The sequence below is a fragment of the Rhodamnia argentea genome, chromosome 8, assembly GCF_020921035.1.
Source record: "Rhodamnia argentea isolate NSW1041297 chromosome 8, ASM2092103v1, whole genome shotgun sequence".
Classification (NCBI taxonomy): Eukaryota; Viridiplantae; Streptophyta; class Magnoliopsida; order Myrtales; family Myrtaceae; genus Rhodamnia; species Rhodamnia argentea.
The window spans coordinates 11,224,642-11,242,917 of NC_063157.1; the positions used below are offsets into that span (position 1 = coordinate 11,224,642).

General features: G+C 42.6%; 2 protein-coding genes across 3 annotated transcripts; both read right to left on the reverse strand.

The window, feature by feature from the left end:
• Positions 1-379: 379 nt before the first annotated feature.
• On the reverse strand, positions 380-14,397 carry LOC115745342. Its single transcript, XM_030680843.2, has 3 exons — positions 14,282-14,397; positions 1,097-1,467; positions 380-770 (listed from the first exon to the last, which is right to left on the reverse strand). The coding sequence occupies exons 2-3, from the start codon at positions 1,386-1,388 to the stop codon at positions 595-597; spliced, it is 468 nt and encodes a 155-aa protein (XP_030536703.1). The 5' UTR covers positions 1,389-1,467; positions 14,282-14,397; the 3' UTR covers positions 380-594.
• LOC115745341 (uncharacterized protein At4g22758-like) lies at positions 13,103-14,274 on the reverse strand. Of its 2 annotated transcripts, none has more exons than XM_030680839.2 (2): positions 13,899-14,274; positions 13,103-13,504 (listed from the first exon to the last, which is right to left on the reverse strand). In XM_030680839.2, the coding sequence occupies exons 1-2, from the start codon at positions 14,188-14,190 to the stop codon at positions 13,329-13,331; spliced, it is 468 nt and encodes a 155-aa protein (XP_030536699.1). In that variant the 5' UTR covers positions 14,191-14,274; the 3' UTR covers positions 13,103-13,328. The 2 variants fall into 2 exon arrangements, with proteins under 2 accessions (XP_030536699.1, XP_048140481.1); XM_048284524.1 differs by having other exon boundaries at positions 13,103-13,519.
• Positions 14,398-18,276: the final 3,879 nt, after the last annotated feature.

The window sequence follows — 18,276 nt, forward strand, 5'->3', positions numbered from 1 at the left end:
CGTCTGTATCGCTTATGAAAATGAACGGACATAGTATAACTTTTACGACCGACAGAAATGTTTAGGCACCGGATGTTGTTGATAACGATGACATCTTTCTTCCATCGACAGATTTCTCCGAACGATATGAGCGATAGAATAGAATCGTATTTTCCAGATCATTTATTTCACATCTCTCGAACTCGGTGACTATATGTGAATGCGCCTCTAATTTAGGCCATGTACACCGTTGCCGGACCATGGCTATGACCTATTGAGCTCCTCGAGCAATGCCCCGGCCCATTAAGGGAAGCTGAACTGGGACTTCGGTTCATACTGTTATCGATCTGTAAAGTGAACTTGCACTTGGAAGAGGAACCACACAAGTCAACAACAGTACGATAAAAAAGCAAACACATATGCCATCTATGGTGGATCCTTCATACAGATCAAGAGCTTGAAATCGGGATGCGCTTTCCTAACAGTTCGTGTGCCCCGGTCGCCTATGGCGTTAGGACATTGATGATTCATTCGACAGATGACGGCCGGAGACATAATGATTTAAGTTTAGGGCAATATGCGTGAGGGACACAGGACACACGAGATAGGGACATCTCAAGGGGATGGTATTTTGAAACTGAAGCTCTTGTTGAGCCACGCCTTCCAACTCCCGCTTCTCTTGCGCGATATCATCTCGGATCTGGCTTCCGTCATCTGTGGCTGAATCTGCTTCTTGCACAGCACGAAGTTCCTTCCTCCCTGAGATCCTATGGCTTCCGATGGGATCAAGGCTGGTGATTGAAAAATCGCAGGAGTTAGTCGAGATTCACAGAAGAAATAAAAAGTCTCCATCATATCTTTGTTTTGATGCTGGATAAGATGGAGGCTAATCCAGAATTTATGTTCTTGAGAGCAGAGGCTGTGAGGTTGTAGAGAACCAGATCAAACCTTCACATATATTCACCTCAATTTGTTAACAATGGCAATCTGAAAAATACACAGAAAATGTATCTGCATAATGCACTTATCAGAACATTTTGAGATTGTAAACAGTAGAATCGATCGTGACAATAGCATCATCTACCATCTGAATCTGCTAGATGTATGAACATATTACCATCAGAATCTGCAGCAGCATGGAGAACAAAGTTGTTGACGTCGGTGCCGAGAACCGGAAGACGGCCTTCACGGTCATAAGTCTTCAAGGCAGTCTGAATCACCCCTGACACCAGATCATCCTTCTTCACCACAAACCTTATTGGTCCTGCACTCCCAAGGACATTGATAATTGCCAGAAACCTGTTCTTATGTGTCCTCTGATCATCACTACTAATCTTCTTCCTATGCTTTTGCATCAGTAGTGACTTCTCAGACACATTCCTCTTCATCTTTTCTTGCCCTTTGTCCATGATTGTTCTCACGAGATTATGGAATAACCGAAGAAAACAGCACTGACGGTGGACCTCCTTTGTGGCGGGGGAAGAGGAGCTGGGAAAGTTCACATAGACGGGTCGAGGCCAAGGCAGCGATAGTACCAGGCTTGTTTGCAGGCACGCACTTCCTCGTCCTGGCGGAATAGAATAGAACAGGGAAAGTGCATGAAGGTATCGATGGTGCCCACCATTCAAGACTTTGCTAATGCGTATGGCTCTCTTCTTTCACACCAACAAAAGTCGAAACGAACGCTATGCTCTAGGGACTCTTAAAAGAGTGTTATTTGCACAGATAGTGATACCCAATTCACGCTTGTTTATATAGCAATGGAGGTTTACTTCGGGCATGGCATAGGATTGGGACATATGTCGTCTGATTCTGGGAGTTAGTTGCAGCCTGTCCAGTTTACAAATTTGCCTGTCATCTGTCACACAATTCATACTTTAGAAGGGCTCAACAAGAGCTCCTTCTTGTCATCTGTCCGGTTGATGAGGACGAGGCTTCATGGTTATTTTCCAGGGCAGGTGAACCATTTTAGTCATCCCAACAGGTCATCCGCTGTGTGACGTCGTCTTCCATAAACTCCCTGTTTCTCAAATGAAGGAAAAGGACGTTTTGCTCACCAGATATGGATCGTATCTAGCACCTCCCATTCGATACTGTTTTCCCCGGGCGTCAAAAGCATATTCCTCGGCGAATATTAACTACTGCTGCAATTGGGAAACGGCGTTGAGACGTCTCTTGCGTATTCAGAAGGGTTGACATCTCGCATCACCGCCGTTCAACTAGTGTTTTATTAATTTAGTGTCTGACCGAGTTCCGTTAGCAATGGCTTTGGTCAATGAGAATGCGTCGGGGATCCGATCACACGCGGAGAAAGAGACAGCAGCCCCTTGACTTTTTTGCATTCTTGCCCTTCCCAGGACAGGGTCAGCAGACTCAGCACCTTTCAAACTCTCTTCCCAAGTGGAAGATTTGGACCATGAAATCTGTAATTCTGGCTTGTTAGCTCGTGTTGCACAGTCAAGGAACTAAGTTTGCTTGTGTCCGAGCGAGCAATGCTCCTGGAAACGAAATTTTTTTTGCTGCCTGTGAACCGGTACCGAGCCACTCATATGCAGAGAACATATGTACAATCCAAACGACTTGACAATGACAATGTCAACTTTGATTTTAACCTCGAATGTCTTTGAACAATCATATGCAGTTTAACTCTCAGGATCTACAGTATACGGCATGCTTGAACATAACCTTAGTTAAATGGAATGATAAATGGAGGTTGTCATACAGGACCAAGGGGGAGTGATCAACATGACATGGATGTATTCTATCCATCATCTTAATGCGAAAATGAATGACACGGAAGCAATCATATACGACACCATCCGACATAAAGAGTTTACAAAATAAAGAGGCCGAAATAAATGGACTGTAAATGGGTTTATTGTGAACCCATTTACAACCCACTTAAGACAACCTATTTAAGAGGTCTCTATCCTTTCTTATACTTTTTTTTTTGTATAAGGAAGCCGGTGAGGGCACCAGTTGACCCTCGTCGGTCGCGGGCAAGGGTTGTGGCCCTCACCTAGTGGCTGCTTGGGGAGGGCCACGAGCCTTGCTAGCAACCAATGAGGTGCAATTGGCGAGGGCCGCCCTCGCCGATCTTAGAAGAGAAAAATAAAAACAGAAAAAATAAAAACACAATATTTTTAAAAGAAATAAAAAAAATTAGGATAAAAATTTTAAAATATAAAAATAATCATATTTTGAAAAGAAATGAAAATAAAAAATTCAGATTTTTTTTAAAATTTAAAAAGATATAAAAATTGTCCACAATGATTTAGTAATTATATTTTTTCCAAAAATTTATAAGAAATAAGTTTGCTTAGATTGGATTAAATATAGAAGTGTTTTAGTAAAATGGGAAGAGTCGGGTATGTGTCAAGAAATTTGCACTATGCATAAATGGATTATAAATGAGTTAATGGATCAATTTGGATCGAACCATTTATGATCCGATCTAAACTCGACCTAATGCACCCGTTTGACAGGTTTGGCGACTGGTAGTTATACATCGCAATACCGACTGACTCTAGGAAACACGAACAAAAAAGGGCGTCCCAGTGCACAAGGCTTGCTACATTACTGGGATCTGGAACAAAAGAAAGTTCTTTAAACATTTGCCTGATCAAACTACCACTTCTCCAGTACAGATAACGGATTCAGGATTAAAAAAAAAAAAATGCTAAAAGAGAATCGCGAGTAAGAGAAAGCCAGTACACGACATGGACAAGACCTTTGATTAGGAGAAGCACTCGAGCGACCTCTCTTTCTTCCAGAATTGAAGGTCATGAAAAATTCGGAGAGCCATCCAGATTGATTCTCTCGAGTGACAACATTCATTGAATGCCGAAATGAATGATGTCGCGGTTGTGTTAAGACTAGTTGTTCCTGTATGCAGAGAGAAAACCGTATTCGATGAAAGTCGTATGTACGGTTTGGAGGGAGATCTTTCTTTCATATCTTTCGAGATCCACCCTACAATATGGGGTCAAAAAGACTGGTTGTTCCTGTATGCAAAGATAAATCATTCAACCGCGGCTTGCGAACACGTGCTAAACCTATGCTAAACTTAATTCTGTGGCAGCACCTTATTTTAGGTAAGTCTACGGCACCCCTCCGGTACATCCAGTTTTCCAAAATGACTTTTATTGGTGGTCTCGAGAATGGGTCGAATGTGGTTTGGGGGGTTGGGTTTCTACTCCTATTAAGAATAAAGAAGATGGATATAATCTAATTCATCTTAATGCCGATATTATTATTATGAAATAATTGCGGAGACGTCGGCGGGACACGGGAGCCTCAGCTCATGCGTCGGTTTACCGAAATCACCTCTGCATAGCCCCCTTCGTTCTATTAAAAAAGGCGAGCAGCCCTTGAACAAGAAAGAAGGCCGAGGACTCTCTTTTATATATTATATATATATGTATGTTTTATTTGGTCCATGAGATTAGAAATATATTTCATAAGCTCAACATTGACATACCCCCTTTTTTTTTTTTTTTATAGTATCTACTTCTAAGCTCCTATTGTTATCATCATTATTAGTGTCACTAGTTGATCACTAACCTTGGCATTCCCTTGCTGACAATCCAAGTAAATCAAGGTCATTTTTACAAAACGTAACTAATGACACTAATAATGATGATAACAATAGGAGCTTAGAAATAGATACTATAAAAAAAAGGGGGTATGTCAATGTTGAGCATATGAAATATATTTCTAATCTCATGGACCAAATAAAGCGCGAGCTTAACTCGACTAGGAGGTCTAACTGTAGGTTAGGCTTGATAATTTCTTATGATTGGGTGAATATTAGACCTGATTAAATTTCGAATCGCTAGCTGTAGACACGCATAAATATGTAAACCTAGTGGTTAGTCTAGTAGTAAATGGACCACCAATTTTCTTTCGGATCACCTGTTCGATTCGTGTTGTGAGCGAATCTTTGAATTGCTTGTACCTCTTTTCTTGCCACGTCGTGAAAAGATTTCCTGACTGCTAGCATCTTGGTGGGGCTACGGTGATGAGCTCTCAAATCTCAGTTCGTAGATAATGTGGATTGGATGTAACTCGAATTGAACATTTAGTAGTAAGTGTGGATGGCAACACCTAAAGGAAGTCGATAATGCTGATCGTCCCTTCCTGCTCTCTGACTTATATAAAGAAAATGGTAAAGAATGCCGACTCCGGAGTTGAGGAAGAGACCAAAAGAATTCCTAACGAAAGGGGGAAAAAGGGGCGAATCACATTATTAAGCGTTGTGGTTTCAGCGGAGCTCCATTTGAATTTTAAACTTCATTTCATTTTTGTTTTAGTCCTTGTACCGTTCTCAAAGCGATAATTTAAGTCTCTTTGTCAAAACTTCCGTGGATTATCGAATTTGTGAATCACCCAAATTTCCAAAACTTTCAGGCAGACAGTTGCCACAAACTCGTTCAATGTTAGTATGCGACAGCACCGTTTGAAGATGTAAGCATTATCTATGTTAAAATATGTCTCGAATTTGAATATGTGCACGAAACCCGATCCAAGATGAATTACAAGAAAGTCCGGTTGGTTAAAGGAAAGTCAGATTTTTGGATTTCTTGTGGGCGTCCGAAATTTAACGACGCAAAGAAAAGCACGTTAACTTCCTATTCCGAATTGAGGTCAGCGAAGGAAAGTCCAACTGGAAAGTCACACGTCCAATTTGATTCCTATCCTGTTTTGGGTTGCCTTATTTTGACCAATTCCAAAGATGGACTTCTCTGGTGGTTTATGTATAAATATATATCGAAGGGTTTGGTATTAAGTGCTCTGAGTTGCGTGCGTATTGCAAGTCAAACCGTGATTGTGCAGAGTTGGATGTCGTTCATTTTGTTGGAGTTCTCGTGCTAGTTATTGAAGAATCTTTCACGAATTGCATCCAAAATACCGAGTGTTCTGATCGATTTAATCTAGTGATAAGATTTGTGTTCAATTCTTTTGTGAGATTGAGAGATTATTTCGCTAGAAATTGAGGGCCAACTACTATGCGAGTTATTAAATGCAATTGGGGCTGAAAAACACTGACAGTGTTTGAGTGATTCGAGTGTGATTTGTAATATCCGTGTATCGTTTGATCTATAATGAAATTCGTTGTTGCTCTCCCTATGAACGTATGTCTCTACGACCGAATCATGTACATCTGATGTTCGATTTATTTTCTTGTATTGTTCGATTGCTTATTCCGTGCAGCAGTCTAAGGGCGCGCATGATACCCCTTCTGTTTCCTGGCTCTATTTCCGTTTCCCGAACAAAATTCTGGACCAAAAAGCCTGTTTGATAATGACACAAATTTCTGTTTCTGGAATAGAAATTCGTTTGATAACAGTATAAAATTTCTATTTTCTGGAATAAAAATCAATTTTTTTTTTGCCGCAAAAATTAATCTATGATGCAAACATTCCATTATCATGATTTTTCAGTGATTATGTCTAAAATTAATTTTTTTTAGTAAGGTAAATATGTATTGATCTTTCAAAAGCACTAGGTATAAAGGAAACCGGACACAAAAATCATGAACTCGGTATGGCACAACAAGTGACATAGGGAGTTCAACGGTGAACCGGTCGCAAGAAAGTCAAAACAAGAGCAAACACAAATAGGGGGCCAAACATGGCAACAAGAAATAGAGCAACAGCCAAACAGATGGCCAAAAAAACCTAACGGCAGAACCATAATAACAACAAATAAGGGAGGGCCAAGCAAGAGGACCTAAGAGCATCTCACAGTAGCCCACAAACAATAACGCAAAAGGGATTACAACATAGCAGCAGAGGCATCCACGGTAGACCGGCGTCGGCGACACAACCGCAGCGGTGGAGTCATTAGACAAAGAGGGGAGGGGCGGCAGCAGAAGCACCGGGGAAGCCGCAAACGAGCGGAAGATCCACAATGTAGTCCCAAGCAGCAACACGACAAGGAAGAACCGAAGCGGAAGAAGCATGAAGGCTTCCAATCAGCAATTTCACAAACCTCCGGGCAGCAAACAAACCAAGTAGAGCGGTGGCAGGCAATGAGCAGCAGGACAGCACCAAGAAATCAACGGTTCAATAGTAAACCGACACAGGGGAGGCGACCCAAGTAGAAGGAGAGCAAATGGTCAGTAGCAAGAGAAGACCAAAACTAGCCCAAAGTCGTAACAAACGATAACCAGCACCTAAATAGCAGCTAAAAACCGGAAGAAGAGACGAAGCGACAAAGGAAAGAAAAGAGCAGCACTACGCCAAGGTTGGATCACAGCATATATCCAAAGTCGAGCATCGGGAGGCGTCCATGAAACAAAGAAGCCACTCAACAAGTATATGCTTCTCACGGTATAACATGTATCGGGAATCGTAACACAGCAGCAGCAGATATTATCTATTGAGAAGTATCCACAGCGGAAGCAGAAGCAACATGAGAGCCCAGCGGCAACAACCACAAGGACATAATAGAACAACAAAGAAGCAAAGTAGACTTTGTTTGCTTTTATACGAACAAACTAAGTACCACTACAGACAAAGTGATCATGTTGGACTTCAAACTCAACAAACCGAGTACCACCACAAATGATCACTTCTACAAAACAGAGTCCGATTTGTCTAACACGGGCTCTCAGACGGAGGAAACAAAGGAAATCCTCATGTACAAAAATACACTACCACATACAAGGTAGGAAAACCCAAAATACAAATAGTGGAAATACATTACAATAAGTCGAGAACACAATTTCACGGAATCTCCACCATATCATGATCCCTTGCCATTTGATTGGCAATAACTTTTCGAAGCGTGTTCATCTCGGTTCCCTCCGCGGTTGATGTATCGTCTATGACATCATCTTGTGTAGGTCCAAATGAGTACTCTGGATCTCCATATAGGGAAAAGTTCTTATCCATCTTGTCTTGATCGCGAATGTAATTGTGGATAGAACAACATACAATTACAATATATACTTGTTTTTGAAATGTAAATGGAGGTATGTGTCTCAAAACGAAGAAGCGATTCTTTAAAGCTGCAAACGATCTCTCGATGACATTCCTTAGTGAAGAATGCCTATGATTGAACAATTCTCTAGCTGTTCTTGGCCGTCTTGTTCTACCCCTAAAATCATTTAGATGATACCTTTCACCTTTAAAAGGAGTTAAGAATCCCGCATAGTGTTGCATAATCGAGTCTACCACGTAGTATTTCCCTATAACATGATATTCATACATCGGTCATGTTGCAAGAATAAATACAGAAAATTACTGGTATTCATCCATCGGTCATAAGCAAATACCTGGTGGTGGCCGAGGAAATTTCAAGCTAGGAGTCTCGAGTGCTGCTGAGAGCACGCGACAATTGTTGGCGGATCCTTCCCAACCAATATACACAAAAGTAAACCTCATATCAAACAAGCAAGCACACATCACGTTCTGAGTGGTAATTCCTTTCCCGCCTCTAAATGGGATCCGCTTTGACACATGCACTGAAGCATGAATATGAGTGCTATCAATAACACCTATGCAGCCTTGTCATTTTATCAAAACGATTAGATTTATACAATATTATCAACAAAGTGAAATTTTTGGTGTAATGAAATATATGAAAAATCCTACCTTGAAGTAAGGTTCATGGTTGTGATTCAAAAGAATCTCCTCTGGGACAACATCAAAAGTAGATGGTCCGATAATCTCTTTTGCCGGATGGAGAGCTGCTTGCAACACTTTAGCAAAGTACTTGCCGAGAGTTTGTCCCGACCGTTGGAATCTTTCGCATAAATTTCTGTTGGAGTTCTTGTGACAAATTGTATATAAGAAAATTGCAACTTGTTCATCTATGTTAATATATAGACTATCTTTTAACCAACCTCTTGCCTTCATCAATCCACATAGGTTGAGAAAGACATGTTTCTCCATCCTAAAAGCTTCATATACTCTATCCGAATGTCCATAAAGAACCTCCCTTACCCATTCAGCTCCCGACAATACACTATCCCTAATAGGTTCCCTCATGTGCAAGGCCTTATCCACCATATAAGTACACAGCCATGCTATCAATATATCAATATCAACATCATCAAAATCTAGTTGAACGGCTTCAACCGATGCTACCCGACCATCGTAAAGGCTACTTTCATCCCCCTCCATAATACCTATGCCATCATGCAAAAGAACAACATAACGGATAAGTAAAGAATCTAATAACATCCAACAATACCGACAATGTCATCATAGTTGCATCATCGAAAAGGAAAAAACCACAATGTCTGAAATACATAAGTCATAGAGTGACATCAACAACATCTACAATACCGACATTGTCATCATAGTTACATCATAAAGAAAAAAATCACACTGTCTGAAATACATAAGTTATAGAGTGACAAAGCTAAATATAATTCCTAACATGGTTCTCAATATCTACTTAAAGAGATTCAATAAGTCCACGTCTCCTTTCCGGCAGAGATATGATGAAAGTCTCTCTCCGGGTGGCATTAAGGCATGCTTGGTTCACGGCTTTGTTGTAGAGATTCTGCTCCAAGTCGGGCATGCCATTTAAGACAGCAATCACTGTTGCTATAGAGTATGAGTCTACAGGTGATGTGGCATGTGAGGTGACGGACTCACTTGTTGTTGATTGACTCGTCCTGAATTTGATCATATCGTGAATGGCTTTGCAACGGGTATTAGCATCAAATGTGTTACTCTTTCTCCTTCTTTTGGAATTTGGAGTCCTATCCAACTCGTGCTTCTCACGAACCGGGGTGGCAGCCACGTTAGATATAAATACTCCATCATCAACTTGGTGTTCATTAAATTGCTCCGGATCACCTATTGCATCACCGATGTCATCATCACCGCCATTGTCATCTCCATCCGATACCACCCTGTATTGTGCATTGCCCGTTGCATAATCCCCAGTAGCATGTGTATCTCGAAACACAATACATAGATTAGGATAATGAGGAAACCCTTCATTCTTGAATTTAGCCCAGTCGCTATTCTCCCGCAATTTTTGCAATTAACGTAAGTCATCAACACAATCAAAGCTTATATCCACAATTAGAAAAAAATGACCCAAGTAAAGTAATACCATGACATGAGTCTCCCATACACTCGGATCATTCGCAACCACCGTTTTGTTTACATTATCCCATCCAAATCCAGTCCGAGAAAGAAGCTTCTTGAAACTCATGTACGGTTTCCTCGGTTTGTTTACCCTGTTCTTCACTTGAACTAGAGTGTAAGGGAATCCTGTCTGTTTATTGAATTCTGCATGTATGTTCTTCCACCCAGCTTTGTTGTAGGTAGAGGTGGTGCGATTGCCGTTTTTGACCTCTTCTACCAACAAACTTACTAATAGATTGGACAAAGGTTCGGTCCACTTTGCTATAAATGTCTCTTTATGGGATGTGGATGCCATTTAACCTTAATTAGTGACCATCAAATGAGCCCACTCATCAAATGCAGTTACATTAACATCAAAGGCAATTAAAATGACCACAAGGTATCACCAAACAAAATCAAAACGGTACATGGACTACTTGCACAGAAAACACAATTTGGCAAACCGAACATCAATTTTGCACAGAAAACTCATTGTTACTGCAGCAAATTAAAATCACAACATCAATTACCTGTTTCTTTTCCTCACAAGCTCCGTTTGTTTAAACCATGATAAAAAATGAATCATAACTAGTTCACCAGTTCACAGGGGCGGAAATAAAAAAAAAAAAAGGGCCTGACTCAGGCAAGCGTATGTAATAGCAACCCAACATTGCGGAACAAAAAAAAAAGGCCTGACTTAGGGAAGCGTATGTAACAGCAACCCAACATTGCGGAACAAAAAAAAAAAGGCCTGACTCGGGCAAGCGTATGTAACAGCAACCTAACATTGCAGAACAAAAAAAGAGGCTTCCAGTGAGGAATAAGCAGGTATTGCATGAAAGTTGCAGAACAAGACTATGTAACAACAGAGATATCAGCGGTGATAGAGAGGTGGGGTGGCGTGGTTAGAGGGTTGGGTGAATTGAGCTTGAGATTCGAGAATGGAGTAATGGGTTGTGCGAGGTTATCTACGATTCGCACCGTCCACACCACCTATCGGCCTTTCCACTCCATTTTTCTGTCTTCACGCTAACAAAAAAACCCAACTTTGAAGTGGAAATCGATTGACTCTGATTCTGGAAGAGAAAGAGGGGAAGGTAAAGCTTTGCGCGAAAATTGCAAGCGAATGCGAAGACAAACCTGGGTATTGAAGATTCTTCTCCTCTACTCTACAATTCCTCCGCCGCACCGCAACGTCTCGCGATTCCCTTTCCGGATCTCACTTGCGGAGCCCCTCCGTGCGCCTTAGCGAGAGCACGATCTGCGTGCTCGAGACGCCGCATGAAGCTTCGATCTAGAAGAAAGCTTCGATCCGAGGGCGATCCGCAAATCAAGGCAGAGAACGACCAGAGAAGGCAGAGAACGACCAGAGAAGAAAGCTTCTGCGTTTGCGTCGCGAGGAAAGAGAACGACGAGAGAGAAAGTTATTTCCACTTTCTGTTTCAGAAACAAAAAAGCCAGTTTTTTCTATTTCTCAAATCTCACCCAAATCTATTTGTTAGCCAAAAATCTGGCCCAGAAATAAAATAATTATATTGCATTGTCAAACGTATTTCTATTTCAAACTTATTTCCTGAAACAAAAAAACAAAAAAAATAGGGAAATAGAAAGAGATTCATGCACCCCCTAAATCATCTTTTCCCGTAAAGGGTGCAGATTTGTGGTCACTAACACCGTTTGAAAACCAGCCCCGTGGAACTTCGCTTCCGAGTAGGCCAAGACAGCAACTTCATTGTCCGAAAGCGAGTGTTTGGGATTAACCTCGGAGGAACAGATGGCTTGAAATTCTGAAAGAGTGTCCGAAAGGCGGGCGGTGGAGGGCATCTCGTTGTGACCCCGGGAGCTTGATGAGGACCTAGTTGTGTTGCGGCAAATGCGACAAGGTCGGTACGGTACCCTGGTGTGGTGAGGCCGTTCATGGAAGGACCCTGGATTTGGTGCTTGGCGGAAATCGAGGTGGAAGGGAATACAAAGAGTATCACTAAGGGTGCGCATGAAAACACTTCTCCATGAGAAATCAACTTCTAATCAGAAGTTGATTTCTCTACTTCTCCTCAAAAGTAGAAGTTAATTTTTCTACTTATGCTCCAGATTGACTTCTGATCATAAAAATTCGTTTGGTAACGATTGGAAATTTCTACTTTTAAAACATTATTAACAAAATCTTCGGCGGCGATGGTCAATGGTGGCGGTGGTTGGCGGCGGGCGGCGGCGGTCGACGGTGGCGGGAGGTGGCGATCGGCGGCAGCGGCAGTTGGCGGCAATCGGAGGTGGCGGCGTTCGACGGCGGCCGTGGTCGGCGGTCGGCAATCACAGCAACGGTGGTTGGCGGAGGCGATGGCAGCGGTTGGAGGCGGCGGTCGGCGGCGGCCGACCGCGGCCGCGGCGGCCGTGGTCTGTGGCCGGCGGTCATAGCAACGGTGGTCGACGGAGGCGGGTGTGGTGCAAGAAGTCATTCTGGAGCCGAGAAGTTAAAATTTTTTTATTCTCAAAATTGGCCAAAAATCCTATCAGAAGTGAAAAATCTTGCTAGAAGTGAAAAATTCTACCGGAAGTCAATGTTTTTACCAAACGGATTTCTACTTCCATCGGGTTTTTTTCAAACACATTTCTCTGCCGGATGGGCATCCGGCAGAGAAATGGAATTTCTGAAGTGTTACCATGCGCGCCCTAAGCTACTGTGCCAAGATGCAAAGCCTGAAAGCTAAGGAAAAGCAGAGGAAGAGGATTGCCTGAGATTGCCCGTTTAGAATTAATCCTGAACGCTTTACGCAGTAGATTCTTGCACACCGGGACTTCCCTGGCTCGCATAGAGCCAGTGCGCGCACGCCGACATGATTTCCACAAAGCTGCATATTCCTATTCTTCAAGCAAAGGAAGGGATACTTCTTTAGTTTCCCCACCGTCCCCAGGTAACATATTTCCTAGTGTTTCATCATATTCTTGTCCAACTCCTATGTATTCCATCATTCTGTGACTGGAAAGTGAAGTTTGCACTTTGGAAAAGGGATCACACAAGTCAAACAACAGAATGATGGAAAAAGCAAACATACATGCCATATGTGGTGTCCATATCGATTACAAGCATGAAACTGGGATGCGTTTTCCTAACAGTTCATGTGCCTCAGCTGCTGCTGCTGCCTATGACATTAGGACATCAGTGATTTATTTGTCTGACGACCGCGGAGACATTATGATTTAAGTTTAGGACAATCTGACTGAGGGACATAGGACATACAAGGTACAGGGAGGGACATCTCAATGGGACAGTATTTTGAAACTAAAGCTCTTGTTGAACCATGCCTTCCAACTCCCGCTTCTCTTGTGCGATATCATCTCGGACCTGGCTTCCGTCATCTGTGGCTGAATCTGCTTCTTGCACAGCACGAAGTTCCTTCCTCCCCGAGATCCTATGGCTTCCGATGGGTTCAAGGCTGACGATTGAAAAATCGCAGGAGTTAGTCGAGATTCGGGGTTATGTCCCAAAAAGCAGAAAGACTCATCAATCTGTTTGTTTTGATGCTGGATCTGGATGTCTTATCGGCCACTGACATCACTATGAATGCGAATGCATACCAAGTGAAGCACAACATGCCGATAGAGGAAAAACAAAGACCGATGCACAGATAAATTAGATTGCCTCTGATAATCAGATGGAGGCTAGTCCAGAACTTCTGTTCTCGAGATCAGAGGAAGTGAGATAGATAGAATTGAATCAAACCTTCACACATTTTCATTCTCCTGTATTAAATCCTAGACAGTGGAATTGATCAGGATTCAGGACTGTAAATCTACCATCTGAATCTGCTAGAAAGATGAACATATTACCATCTGAATCTGCAGCAGCATGGAGAACAAAGTTGTTCACTTCGGTGCCGAGAACCGGAAGGCGGCCTTCGCGGGCATAAGTCTTCAAGGCAGTCTGAATCACCCCGGAGACCAGATCATCCTCCTTCACCACGAACCTTATCGGTCCCGCACTTCCAAGGACATTGACAGTTACCAGAAACCTGTTCTTGTTCATGCTCTGATCATCACCGCTATTCTTCTTCTTATGCCTCTGCATCAGCATCGACTTCTCAGACACGCTCCTCTTCATCTTTTCTTGCCTTTTATCCATGGATGATGTCTCGCGGGACTATGTGAACAAACCGAAGAAAAACAACACTTGACTCGGACTTCCTCCGCCGGTGGGGGTGGGGAAGAAGAACCCGGGAAGCTCACATAGACGGGTCGAGGCCAAGGCAGCGATAGTACCAGGCTTGTTTGCAGGAGCCAAAGGTGGAAGGAGAGGAGGAGGTCGGGAGGAATAGAATGGAACAGGAAAAGGGCATGAAGGTATGGATGGTTCCCACCATTCAAGGACCTTGCTAATGCGTATGGCCAGCTCTCTCTTCTGTCAACGCGAAGAAAAGGTGAAATGAGCGCTATGCGCTAGGGCCTCTTAAAGAGAAGTATTCGCCACAAAGAACGATACCCACGCAGAGAAAGAGAGACGGAGACAGAGACAGAGAGCATGACAAAAGCTTCTCATGTACAACATAGTATTTTTTTTTTTTTTTTTGTCATAGGACAACATAGTATTTAGCTGTGGAAGTTTTACTTGGCACATAGGATTGGGCCACGTGTGTCTGATCCTCGGACTGAGTTGCAGCCTGTCGAGTATCTGTCACAAATTTTAAAGGCTCAACCAAAGCTTCTTTTCTTTTGCTGCTCAGAGGGAGGAGGAGTGGCTGGGGAGTCGCCCGGGTCGGATAGAACCGGCTCCGGTTCTCGAGGGTGCCTTAACCAGTTTCCCATTTCAGATGGAACTGGATCAATTAAAATTAAAGTCCGTGTTGTTCTCCCCAACTAATAATCCATCGGTTCCTTTGGATTGTTCAGGAGCTGGACTGGGATTGGTTCGGTCGCGGTCCTAAAAGCTAGGAACCGATCTTTCTTACTGGTTCCTGATTCATAGATGAGACCGGACCGGACCGGACTGAAAGCCGGTCGCCACTAGCTAGTGGGGGTCGATGATGATGATGGCAAGGCTTCATCGGTTTTTTTCTAGGACATGTGAATTGGATTTGCAATGGGAAGAGGATCTTCTTTGTCATCCCAGCAAGTCATACGCTCTGACGTTGTCTTCCATAAAATTCCCCCCCGTTTCTCAAATGGAAGGAAAAGAACGTTCTCGCCATCACCTACGTATTGTATCTAACGCCTCCCGCATTTTATATCGGTTTCCTGGGGTGGCGTGGGAATATTCTTGGCGAATACCTACTTAACGCCATTGACATATGGTGTGTGGAGTCATCTGTTACCTATGATCCAGGTTAATTCCCAAGGGTTGACTTCTCGTCACCACCTTTCAACTTGGGTTTATTGAGGGAAACGACGAACTAAGGCAAATGTCAATTGGGATTTGCATAAGTCTGGGGTTCCTTATATAAGAAAAATAAATAAATAAATAAAAGGAATGAAGACGAATTTTTAATCTGCAAAAGTTAATTACTAAAACAAAAGGCCGGGCCTATTTGCAGTCTAGGTTTGACTTTGACACTTCCGGTTATGGTGTCTTTCCCATAGTGCTCCTACCGTTCTTTATTTTTGTTTTGTTTACGCCTTTTTCCTTCCCCTTGCGGGTCCCACATTCTTCTCTTTGTTTTCTCTCCTTTCAGCTTATGGTGATGCCTGTCTAAAAGAACCTGTGCCTAATGGAAGCTGCATTTGCCAGCTTCACGACGTTGCATTCTAACTTTCAAAAGGATCCAATGTTGTAATCGATATGCACCGCCTGCGAAAGAAATTTTCTCGAAGAAACTAGTGAGAGTCACACGACCGGCTGGGCATCGTTAGGGGGGGATCTGAGGCAACATTACCCTCGATTTCTCCTGCAGTGAGGTCGCCAGCGAGATTGCGGAGGCTATCATGCTGATGAACAAGGACGCACGATCGTTCAGCGGGAACTGTCGACCTTTGTGGGGATCCCGAAAGGGAACCCGTGCCGGATCCCTTCTTCCCTGTCATTCTGGCAGCTGAACATGTCGGCATCCAGCCTTCGCAGCTTTCCTAAAGATGATCGACGGACCCCGTGGCAGCAAGCAAGTCCAAGAGCCAAAGGGTGCTTCGGTTGGTGACCATAACAAAAGTGGTTCACATTAACCTATCCAAGTGGTTCACCTAGAGCAGGGCCAAGAGAACAAGAAATGCGAAGTGCACGTGGACACTCATCATCCACTCCACACCTCCGCAGTGGGCATCGGCCAAAGAGATGTTTTAGTAAGGTTTGATCTTGTTTGGAGAATCGTGAAAGAAAAGGAAGATTTGATCTTGTTCGACAATGTAATAATATACGTAGGGGATATGTTTCTTCCCTCTTTCAAGATCCTTCAAATGAAGATGTCTTTGTGAAGGGAAATATTTGTCTTTTCAAACCGAAAAAAAATTGAAATAGTCTCCATTGGCAGAGGATCTTTGCTCAGGGTTTGTACACGATTCCCACCGTGATCGAGGATCGCTATCCTGTACGAGTAATACAAAGCTGAGGGCGTGCAAGGAGGAGAGGAAAACACTGAGGGCCTCGAGTCTCAGGTCACATGTGAGGAGTGTCGGAGCGTGGTGTTTCCGAGAGGAGAGAGCGATCGCCTTCAAAGTGGTCTCTGCAGTAGTTGCTCCATCGTAGAGGAAGGTAGATGACTGACATGCATGGATGACTTTTCATAGAGAAAGGCCGTTTTCCATATTTGAATGCATGTCGCTCTTCTTCGGAGAAGAGAGAGGCTAGCTCTTTTATCTTCTTCCCAGTAGAGGGACAACAAGGAAAGGAAAAGCACAGATGAAGATCGGAAACAGAGTAATAATGGGAGGTACGCGGTCAAATGGGCAGTCACCACAAGCCGAAAGGAGAAAGTTCAAGTACAGGGAAGGAGGAGGAAGGACGGGGGACCCGCAAGGAAAGAAAAGGGAATAATTAAATAAAAGAGGGACAATAGGGGTAATATGGTGAAGATATTGTAACAAGGAGTGTCAAAGTCAAAATTGGAGTGGAAATAGCGCGGCCCCAAATAAAATGACAAGAATTATCAAAATAGTATCGTCAAAATGTAGATTATTAATGTAATTGGAAATATTTATTTTGAGTAAATTCCGATCATCGTCCATTAAAAAGTTGCACTTCAATTTCCTATAAATTACTTATGGACAATTACCCAAATGGTCTACGAACTATGTCATAATGTACAATGTGGTCTTTGAACTTTTAATTTATTTAATGAGATATCTGAACTTTAACCCAATGTGCAACGGGGATCCTAAACTTTTAATATGTTTAATGTAGTCTCCGAATTTTTGGTAAATGTTTAATCTTGTCTCTGAATTATTATATCCTTATATTCAATCTAGTCTATGGATTAAATTGAATATTTACCAAAAGTTTAGGGATCACATTGAATTATTTAAAAATTCATAGATCACATTGCATATTAGGTTAAAGTTTAGAAACCATATTGAATAAATTAAAAGTTCATGGATCATATTATACATTAGGGAAATATTCATGGACCATTTGTGTTATTTTTTCCATTATTTATTGATGGATCCTTATCACTCTTGATTTGTTCCTTTAAATAAAAAGATACCCCTTTCTTTTGCCCATCCCTTACTGAAACTTGCGAGCAAAATCTCATTGGAAAATTTCAAATAAGGATCTGAAATGCCCTTATTGTTTCAAAAAATGGCTTGACCAAGGGTACTTTTGTCATTTACTCTTTTTTTCTTTCTTTTTTCTCTATTGTTTCCCCTCCTTTTTCGCCAGTGGTTGGTCTTAGGCGATGGCTAGCCACCGGAGAGGGTAGCCCTTGTCGGCCGCAAGTGAGATCGGCCCTCACCGGATCTAGGTGAGGCGACCCTTGCCAGATTGCCACATCATCTTCTTCTTTGCAGCCATGATTGACTATGATTTTGACACCTCTTTGCAATTGGTGAGGACTAGGCAAGGGTCGCTTCACCCAGGCGAGCCCTTGCCCGATCGGGCAAGGGTGGCCTCGCCGCGGCAAGCGAGGGGCCCGGGTAAGGTGACCCTCACCGGCCGTAACAAAGAAAGTAAAAAGAAACGGGAAAAAAATAAAAAAAATAAAAAATGATCAAAATGTCTTTGATCATGCCCTTCTTTGAAATAAAGATGAAATACTTCAAGCCCTATTCGAAATAAGATTCATTTCTA

Excerpts from the sequence above, each read along its gene's own strand:
- LOC115745342 (XM_030680843.2), bottom strand. The coding sequence starts at position 1,388 with ATGGACAAAGGGCAAGAAAAGATGAAGAGGAATGTGTCTGAGAAGTCA. Across the intron at positions 771-1,096 it reads TGCTGCTGCAGATTCTGATG|CCTTGATCCCATCGGAAGCC; the intron begins GTAATATGTTCA and ends TTCAATCACCAG.
- LOC115745341 (XM_048284524.1), bottom strand. The coding sequence starts at position 14,190 with ATGGATAAAAGGCAAGAAAAGATGAAGAGGAGCGTGTCTGAGAAGTCG. Across the intron at positions 13,520-13,898 it reads TGCTGCTGCAGATTCAGATG|TTTTTCAATCGTCAGCCTTG; the intron begins GTAATATGTTCA and ends TAACTCCTGCGA.